General features: G+C 68.6%; 1 protein-coding gene across 1 annotated transcript; it reads right to left on the reverse strand.

Moving 5' to 3' along the window:
• Nucleotides 1–7,287: 7,287 nt before the first annotated feature.
• AURANDRAFT_52151 (hypothetical protein) lies at nucleotides 7,288–8,150 on the reverse strand (the record flags this gene model as incomplete). The annotated part of the gene is made up of 1 exon (XM_009034256.1): nucleotides 7,288–8,150. The coding sequence occupies one exon, from the start codon at nucleotides 8,141–8,143 to the stop codon at nucleotides 7,319–7,321; it is 825 nt and encodes a 274-aa protein (XP_009032504.1).
• Between the last annotated feature and the right edge of the window lie 1,602 nt (nucleotides 8,151–9,752).

Below are 9,752 nucleotides of genomic sequence, written 5' to 3' on the forward strand. Positions count from 1 at the left end.
TGCCGAGCCTGGGCGAGCGCTCGCGCCTCGCGCATGGCCATGGGCTGCCTACTTGGGGGGCTGCATATTGCTCTGCCAAAGATGTGCGTTGTTGAATTCTTTAGTGAAGCTGATCTAGAGAGAAATACCCTAAACTAGGGTACTAAGGAACGTTGAGATCAACGTTACGGGGTAGTGCAGTGTCATCTCCATAGTGTGACGTCGCGATAGTGAGGGAACAGGGTAATGTAAATTACGGGGATGATGGGGGATCACGAAGCTACTCAATTCAGGTAGATCCCTTTTTCAAGTTCACTACACTGACTACGAGGAATTCCCTTTTCAGGTTCAGCCCCGCAACTCTCCTTACGCATAAACCGTGGAGAATTAAAGTACAAGGGAGGAGAGGAGGAGCCTAACTAGGGATACTCTCAGGATCGGGATCCTCTAACTAGGAAAACTCTCTACACCCCCAGAATTGAAATCAGCAGCGCCTGTTGGACCTGATGGGTCCTGAGCCATGACACCCCCCTGCTTACCAAGCACGGGACGGGAGCGAAGACGAAGGGCGCGTACAGATGAGCGCGGGCAGCGACTTTCACGGAGATGGATGCGCTAGGGCAACCATAACCTAGAGAGAAATACAGCACTTCGCCAGCGCGGAGCCTGCGCGGCCGCGTCGCGAGAAGTAGACATGGCCTCTGGCTCTTAGACTCCTAGGGCCCCGGCGCCTGTAGCGTTGCTACGCGACCTCCTGGGTCGTCGCCTTCATAATTGCCAGTGGGGGTGGGAATAGCCGGTGTTGCCGCTCGCGTCGAGGAGCTCCTGTTCGCGTGCGAGGAGCTCCTGTTCGTCGACGGGGAACGGCTCGGGCTCGGTTTGGCGGGGCTTCTTCTTGGAGGGCTTCTTCTTGGAGCCGCACTCCGCCTCGGAGTCGTCCTTCTCGACGTCCGAATCGTCGGGGTCGTGGACGCGCTTCTTCGCCTTCTCCCGCTTCTTCTCCTCGGCCTGCGGTTCTGGGCCTTGGCGGGCTTCTTCGACGGGCCTCGGGCTTCTTCGCCAGGGTGGTAGTACACGAGGCCCTCGGCGAAGTCGTCCGGGCCCTTGACCTCGGCCGCGTCGGCACGCGTCAGCTAGCGGCCCGTGCCGGCTGGCACGGGCCGTTGGGGGATTTGTGTTGGAGTTCCCCTTCCTCTGTCGCTCTCTAGCCGTACTGGCGGCTTAAAATTCGCCCCGTAGGAGGTAACTTACCGTCAATTTGCAGAAAGTATCCTAAAAAAAAGGTCCGCCGATTTCTGACCGCCGAATTTCAAAAGTCCTCCGAGAAATTTCAAAAGTAGGTTGTGCCTAGCAACCTACTTTTGCCTCGATTTCGTCTCTGTCCGTACGCGTCTGGGTGTAAGACGCGGGCTACCAGGGAGGCACTCCGGGCGATGCATGCGCGGGCCGCGGCCCAGGAGGCGTCCGCGCGCGACCCGCCGGCCACGCCCGGCGCGTCCCGGACCTCGCCGCAGAGGAGGAGCTGGAGATGCGCATTGGGCTCGAGGAAGAACGCGTCGAGGAGCGCGCGCGCGGGCCCAACCTGGACCTCCACGACGGACGCCGGCGGGCGGTGCTCGTTGTAGCGCACCTCGAGGACGTCCCGGAGCGCCCGCTCCGAGGCGAAGCCGTCGAGGCCGCCGGGCGCATCGAACAGGGGCAGCCCGAGGAACGTGACGAGGTCGGCGAAGCGCGCAGCCGCGTCCGCGGCGAAGTCCTCGAGCGCGAGCACGTGGAGGTTCGCGCGCGGCACGCGCGCGAGCCAGTGGACGAGCGTCATCGCGTAGAGACTCTTGCCGACGTGGGAGCATATGCCGCTCCTGCAGCTTCCGCGTTGCTCCTGGACGAGCTCGAGCGTGCACGCGCCCACGGCCAGGCTCCGATTCCGCGCGGCCCACTCCGTCGGATTGGCGTAGGGCTTCCGGACGTAGACGTCGTGGGCCCTCGCGAAGAAGGCGCGGGGCGCGAGCCCGGTCCGTTCCGCGACGCACCGCTCGAGCCCCGCGGCCTCGGACGTGCCGTTCGCGAGCGTCTCGAGGAAGTGGATCGACGCGTGGCCGCGGGCGCCGCCGTCGTCGTGGTACAAGTAGCTGCTGATCGTGCGCCGCGCGGGCTCCCGGAGCATGACGATGACCTTCGTCGCGTCCTCGCACGCGCGGCCGCGTGCGGCGACGACGGCGCAGACAGCCGCGGGCATGCCCGGCACGAAGCTGTAGTGGGGCGTGTACTCGATGACGACGCCGTCCTTCTCGACGCGCGCCCGGTCCGCGGCGTCGAGGCCCTCGACGTGGCGCTCCGCGCGCGCGGCCCGGTCCGCTGCGAGCGTCGCCGCGTCGCCGCCGGACGTGAAGTGTCGCGCCGAGGCGGAGAGGCGCGCGCCGCTCAGGGCGCCGGGGAGCGTGCTCTTGTCCATGAGGTGGGCCTCGGCGCCGACCTTGCCGTCGTAGACGCCGACCTCGGCGACGAGCGGGTGCGCCAGGAGGTACTGGATCATCGACGACGTGCCGCACTTGCTCACGCCGATGAAATAGACCGCGGGCTTCTCGAAGGGCGCGACGCCGCGCGCCCGCGCGGCGGCGACGGCAGCCGCGGGCGTCTCGGAGCGGCCCAGGCGGCGCCGCGCGGCGCCGGCCGCCACCGGGGACCAGCGCGCGAAGCCACGCGTCGTGACGCGCCAGCTCGATAGGCCACGGACGTCGAAGCTCGCGAGGTCCATGCCCCCAGGCTCCTTGGACTCGTCCATCCAGATGCGGTAGTGGAACATGGCCGCCTCGACGACGCCCGCGTCGGCCGCGGACGCCGCCTCGACCTCGGCCCGCTCGCCGCGGCCGTCGCTGACGACGGCGCGGATGCGGCCCGCGTCGAGCGTGCTGTTGACGCAGGCCGCGCCCTGCCGGGACGATTGGGTGATCCAGCCCATGCGCAGCTTGCACGGCCGCACGATCTCCACGGGCTCCGCCACCACCGGCGCGGTCCTCGCAGGCCGCCGGTACGCAGCGAGGCGCTGCTCGCAGCCCGTCGTCGCGTTCGGACGCGCCTGGGCGCCGGTGCAGCGCAGGAGCCGGCCCCGGTGCCAGTAGACGGGCGTCTCGACGTGGTCTGTGAACATGGCGACGACGACTTTCACGTCGAGCTTCACACCGAGGCTCGAGAAGGGAATCGAGGCCAGCGCGAGGGGGTTCTCGAGGACGCGCCTCGACCCGTCGACCGTCGCCGAATCGCCGAAGGCGTCGTTCCACCGCTTGCGGAAGAGGCCCTTCTCGTAGTCCTGGAGCTCGACGAAGATCGCGCACGAGAAGCACGCCTCCGCGGAGATGATCTCCGACGGGCCGCCGCGGGGCACGCGCGTGGGACAGACGCCGAGGAAGTGGCGGTGATTGTTGCCGAAGGGCGCCTCGACCCGCCGGTACTTTTCGGGGCCGAGGGGCGCGGCGGCGGCGGTTCCCCCCGGGGCCGCCGCCGCGGAACCGTTCGCGCGCTCGGCCGCGTCCAGCAACAACTCGATGCGCCGCGGGAGGTCCACGGAGAGGTGGCGGCACCGGACCCAGCGGAGCAGCGCCGGCGGCGGCTCGTGCACCGCGGGCCACCGCGGGTCGCCGTCCCGCCGCCGGAGCCGGAACAGCGAGAACTGGCCCCGCGCGAAGACCCGCACGGCGTCGGCGTCGAAGCCCCAGGTGACGATGTCGTACTCGGACGGGTTGCTCCGCGTGAGCCACGGGTCGAGGTCCCCGAGGACGATGTCGAAGTCCGTGTAGGTCGCGTGCGTGTAGCCTCGTCGGACGAGATCGTGCCAGAGCGCCCAGAGCCACACGGGCTTGAGCTCGACGAGGTACGCCGGCGCGAGTGCCAGCACCTTGGACACGTTCCGGCGCAGCGCGGCGGCGGCCGGCGACGCGGCGTCGAGGTCCAGGCCCGACGCGAGCCCGCTCGCGACGGCGTCCGCGACGCCGCCCCGCCCCAGCGCGACGACGTTGACGCCCGTGCCGGACGCGCAGACCGGCGGCGCGATGGCCGCGTCGTCCACGTAGATGAGCAGGTCCACGACGTACCCGCTCACGCGGTAGCGGCGGCCGCCCGACAGCGACGCGCACATCTGGCCCACGATGCCCGGCATGGGCGCGTCCGCAAACTCGGCCTTGTTTGCCCACATGCCGACGAGGGCCACCTTCACCGCCGACGTCGCCGTGATGTGTGATGTGTCGTCACCTTTCGCAGCAGGCGCGCACGCGACCGCGGCCAGCGACGCCACCGCGCGCCACAGCATCGTGATGTGCCGTCTGAGGCAACCCCAATTGGACGACCGCGTAGGTCTGCGTCGTGCCACCTCGACGCCCTGGAGCGTGGAGGCGACGTCCCCCGGCGAAGAGAGGGTTTTTCTGCGAAATTCGAAGATTCCGTTCACTCGCCCTTTCGTAGTACAGGCGTATATAAACCTAGCCTAATACGGCCGCGGTACCCGGAGGATTCAGAGTCCCCGGCGATGCTCCGATGGTCCCAGAACCTGCTGATTTTGCGCACACGCCGAGGCCGAGACAGGATGCGGCCCCCGACAAAAGAACGGCGCAGTTTGGCGCCGAGCGTGTCGAGTACCAGAGCCTCTCCTAGAGGCTCTCAATATCATATGATCCTAACTTGAACTAGGATAGTAGGTAGCGGGAGCCCCTAGAGCCACTGGGTGGCACTGATGCTCGGCGCGATCGGTGCCGTTGGACGTGCTTCTTTTGGCGGGGGGCGCACCTTGTCCCCGCCTCGGCGTGTGCACAAAATCAGCAGGTTTACGTCGAACCGCGCCGCGTCGCTCGCGGGCCGCACGTCCCCCGAGGCCGCGGCCTGCATCACCGCCGCGCTCGAAGGCGCGCCCGACTACCCCTGGATGCTCGACCTGTCGCGCGCGGAGAAGTAATGCGCGCGGTGGTCGTGCCCGGGCGACGCGGCGCGGGGACCAAGGACAAAAACAAATTCTGAAAACGAATAACCCAGGGTGATACTTCCCTTCAAGCAAGCGTTTCGTTGAACATTTATTTACGACTCCCAACCCGAACCGGCGGCCCCACACCCTGAAAGTGTCTCAAATGATACGATTAGCGCGCTATTTCACTGCGCGCGCCTGGCGGGGGCAATAATTCAACGATTTTGCCAGCATTCAGTTCGGCGGTCGACCCGCGCGCGCGTGGTTGACGGAGGACCTCTATGGCACACTACGGCCCCCCGGCCAGGAATAATAAATAAATACTTCTATGGGCGCGCCCAGCCCTATGGTTGTTTTTGTCCTTGGCGGGGACCGAGGTTCCCCAACGACGCGATTGAAGGAAAGTTGCAGTGATGAGCCTGAGGCACGTATAATTATGCCCGGGGGGCGATGTGTGACGCTGCCCTTGCTGGTCGCGCTGGCGACATTGCCAGCGCGTACCAGCTGCAACGGCGGCTGCAGCGACGCCACGCACACGCGTCTCGACGTCACGCTCGTGACGCAATGCAGCGTCGACCGGCTCTGGGTCGTCAAGAAGCTCTGCGAGCGCTGGCACGGCCCGCTGTCGCTGGCCGTCGGATCCGCCCCCGACGGCGAGCCCGTCGAGAGGCTCCGGGGCCGCGCGCGCGACTACATGGCCCTCTGCACGGAGCGGCACGTCGCCGTCGTCGTCGCGCCCCTGCGGCCGTACCCGGTGAACGCGCTGCGGAACCGCGCGTGGGCCATGGCGACGACGTCTCACGTGCTCCTGCTGGACGTCGACTTCTGGCCGAGCGTCGGCGCGCGGCGGCGCATCGTCGGCGCGCTGCGGGCGCTCCCGGAGTCGGGGGAGCGCCGCGCGCTCGTGCTGCCCGCGCTCGAGCTCACGCTGCAGCGTTCGGAGACGAAGAACCCGGCCAAGGTCCTCGAGCAGGCCGAGTTCGAGCGGCAGATCCCGTCGTCGAAGCTCGGGCTCCTGCGGTGCGTGGCCAACGGCGCCGAGGGCGGCGCGCCGCTGCGCTGGAAGCCGACGCGCGCGAGCCACTGGGAGGACCCGATCTCGGACCCGCAGCACCGGCGGCGGCGCCTCGCGACGCAGCGCATCGGCGGCGGCGCGAGGCACCCCGGGGCGCACCGGACGATCGTCAAGCGCGTGCCCTTCCGGCCGACGATGAAGCCGACGACGCCCGCGCCGGCGATCTCGCCGGAGACGCTCCGGAAGCGCGCGTTCCTCCACGCGCTGCCGGCGCTCCTCGAGAACACGGCGCACGAGGCGGAGCCGAGCAACCTGCGCTGCTCCGGGTTCCACCACCACGGCACGACGCGCTTCATGGACTGGCTCGTCGACGCCGACGACGCGCCGCCGCGGCGGCTCGACTGCTTCCTCGGGAACCACTTTGAGCCCTTCGTCGTCGTGCGGCGCTGCGACGAGGCGACGCCGCGCAACGGCAGCGCGCGCGTCCCGCGCTTCGACGAGCGCTTCACGGGCTACGGCAAGAACAAGATCGAGTGGATCTCGAGCCTCCGGGGCGCGGACTACGCGTTCTACACCGTTGGGGCGGCTTTTGCCGTCCATGTGCCCCACCTCCAGTCCGCGGCGAAGAAGGAGTGGGACCGCAGCTTCAAGAAGAAGAACGCGACGCACCGCGCCGCGGGGACGCTCGGGCACAAGGGCTACGTCGACGACCTCTTCAAGGAGCACCTCCGGGGGCTGGGCCTCTACGACAAGGCCGACGTGGGCCACTGGTTCCGCGCGTCCGGCGGCGCCCTCGAGTACACGCGGAGCTCGCTCCGCGCCGACGGCGCGCCGACGCTCCGCGAGGACGACGTCGCGACGCCGCTCTGCGCCGCGTCGAAGGCGACCGTCGACTTCCTCGAGGACCTCGACATGCGCCGCTTCGCCGAGGTCGCCAAGGCGTGCGTGCTGGACGCCGCGACCTGCGCCGCGGGCGGCTTCGCGCGGGAGACGCGGGACGCGTGGCGCGCCATCGCGGACGCGACGCGCGCGCCCTTCCTCGACCGCATGACCGGCGCGCTCGCGGCCGACGCGGACGCCGAGGCGGCCGCCGCGGCGGCGGCGGCCGCCTCCTTAAGCTAATGGAGGGGAAACAAGGCCGATGTTGCACTGCAACGCCAAGTGCAGTGTCGTCGAATCTGTCGCATCTCCAGGCATCTCGAATACTGCGCTTCCGGCGGTCTCGTCGTCGCCTGCCGTGCGCCAACTCCCAACCCCGCTCCATCGCATCCAGGTCGCCCGACCAGGTCGCGCCGTCGCACGGGAGCTCCCGAACCCCCCCCCCCCCGCGGGCCCCGAGCCGGCGCCCTGTTCGGCGCTTAGGTCTCGGGCGGTGGTCATCCCGCGAGCGCCTTGGCCTTCCCGAGGTCGACGCCGCCCGCGTCGAGGTCGTCGACGACCTCGTCGGCGATGGTGAAGTCCTCGCGGTCCGCGTAGGACGACTTGGTGATGATGCACTTCATGCCCGCGGCCTTGGCGGCCGCGAGGCCGATGGACGAGTCCTCGATGACGACGCACCGCGCGGGCTCGAGGCCCATCGTCGTCGCCGCGAGCAGGTAGACGTCGGGCGCGGGCTTCTTGTTCGCGACGACGTCGCCGGCGAAGATCTGCAGCGCGTCGTAGCGCTCCCGGCCCATGAGCACGCGGACGAGGTTCCTCACGGCCTGCTCGGACGACGTCGAGCACACGCCCACGGGGACGCCGTCCGCGAGGGCCTCGTCGATGAGGCGGAGCACGCCCGCGCGCAGCGGGATGGACCCGGCCTCGATGAGCTCGTTGAAGATCGCCGTCTTGCGCAGGTGGAGCTCCTTGACGAGCGCCCGTCGGTCGTCGCCGCCCGCGTAGCCCGCGGGCCAGCCGGCCGCGTCCCAGTGGGCCGTCATGCGCTCCTTGCCGCCGCCCGTCTCCAGGAGCTGGCCGTACTTGTCCACGGACCAGTCGTCCGCGAACCCCTTCTCCTTGAAGGCGGCGTTGAAGGCCACGCGGTGGCCGTCGGGCTCCGTGTCCGCCAACACGCCGTCGCAGTCGAAGAGGAGCGCCGAGATGGCCATGGTCGCCAAGGGCCGCGCGGCGGCGCGGCGCGTCGCCGGCGCCAGCGTCGCGCGCGGCACGAGCGCCGCGGCGACGGAGAGGACCGCGAGAGATCGCGCCGGCCCAGCCATTGTAAGGTCTCAGAGTGATGCCGACGATGCCCGCCGCTCGGCGCTCGGCCGGTTGGGTGTACGCTGCGGGCAGCCCGCGCGCGCCGCTCCCGCGCTGCGATCGGCGCCTCGGGCTCGGCCGGTCGGGCGTAGGCCGGTGGCGGCCCGGTGGCGCCGCTCCCGCTCGAAGCCGGGCCGGTAGCGGTGCGCCATGGGCGCGGCCGAGTCCGTGCCCAACCCGGACCACCGGACGCTGCGCATGATGGAGTTCATGCAGATCGGCGTCAAGGAGCTCGGCGTCTTCTGGAAGCACTTCCGGAAGGGCGACAAGGAGATGCTCGGCGTCATCCAGCTCGACGACTTCTACGCGCTCTTCCACGAGAAGCGCAGTATCTTCGGCGACGGCCTCTTCGACCTCGCGGACGTCCACCACGCGGAGGAGCTGGATTTTGGCGAGTACCTCGTCGCGGTCATCACGTACTGCCTCTTCGAGCCGCAGGAGATCCTGCGGTTCTGCTTCTACATCTTCGACCGGGACAAGAACGGCTACATCATGCGCGAGGAGCTCGAGCTCATGCTCCGCGTGCTCTACCACATCGTGCCGCCCGACGAGTTCACGGGCAACACGCGGAACGCGCTCGACCTCCTCGAGTTCCACGACGACGAGAAGGTCGACTGGCGCGAGTTCAACCGCTTCCACGTGCTCTTCCCCGCGCTCTTCTACCCGGCGTTCCGCATGCAGGACACGATGATCAAGATGACGATGGGCCAGCGGTGGTGGGACAAGAAGAAGCGGAAACTCTACGACGAGAAGGTCCGGCGGGACATGATCGAGCAGCTCGCGCTGCGCAAGGAGCACACGCGGCTCCTCAAGCTCCGGGAGAAGCGCGTGCGGAAGAACATGGGCCTGCTCCGCTACGTGTGCTGCCCGGCGCAGCGCGCGGCGTTCCGGAAGCTCTTCCCCGTCGACGACGCGGAGGCGGAGCGGAGCCTGTCCGAGGCGGAGCTCCAGGCGCAGAAGGCGAAGCAGCGCGAGGTCGAGCGCCGGCTCCGGGAGCTCGATGCGAAGAACCCGGAGACGCCCGCGTACAAGGACTACCAGAAGCGCAAGACGCGCATCGAGTACGCCCAGCTCCACTCGGACCCCGTCCGGCCGCGGCGCCTCCCGCACGAGCGCGCGGACCGGGCCAAGGCGCGGCGGGCGGACAAGGTCGCCGCCGCGCGCGCGGACTAACGGCGGGCCCACCTGGTTCAGCGCTACTTCAAAGTAGGACTTCAACTGTATTGCTCAACGGTTGGTTGAGCGCAACGTCGTCCGCGGACTCATGGCGCATATTACCTTGTTCAACGTTACTTCAAAGTCGGACTTCATGAATTGCCCAACGGTTGGTTGAGCCCAAGTCGTCCGCCCCGACGCCGGCTGCGGCATTGGTTAACCAGGGCGCCCTCGCCCCGGGACACTCGACTGAGCGAGAGCCCGCGGCGTCCCGCGGGGTCTCTCGCCTCCTCTTAGTCACCATAAGTCGCCGCGAGAAACGCGAGCGGGCCGCCACGGGCGACGACGACGCCATGCGCACCCACGCCGCGACGACGAGCGGCGGCCCTCGGAAGCGCGCCTGACCCGAGCGAG

This window comes from Aureococcus anophagefferens (assembly GCF_000186865.1).
Source record: "Aureococcus anophagefferens unplaced genomic scaffold AURANscaffold_1, whole genome shotgun sequence".
Taxonomy (NCBI): Eukaryota; class Pelagophyceae; order Pelagomonadales; family Pelagomonadaceae; genus Aureococcus; species Aureococcus anophagefferens.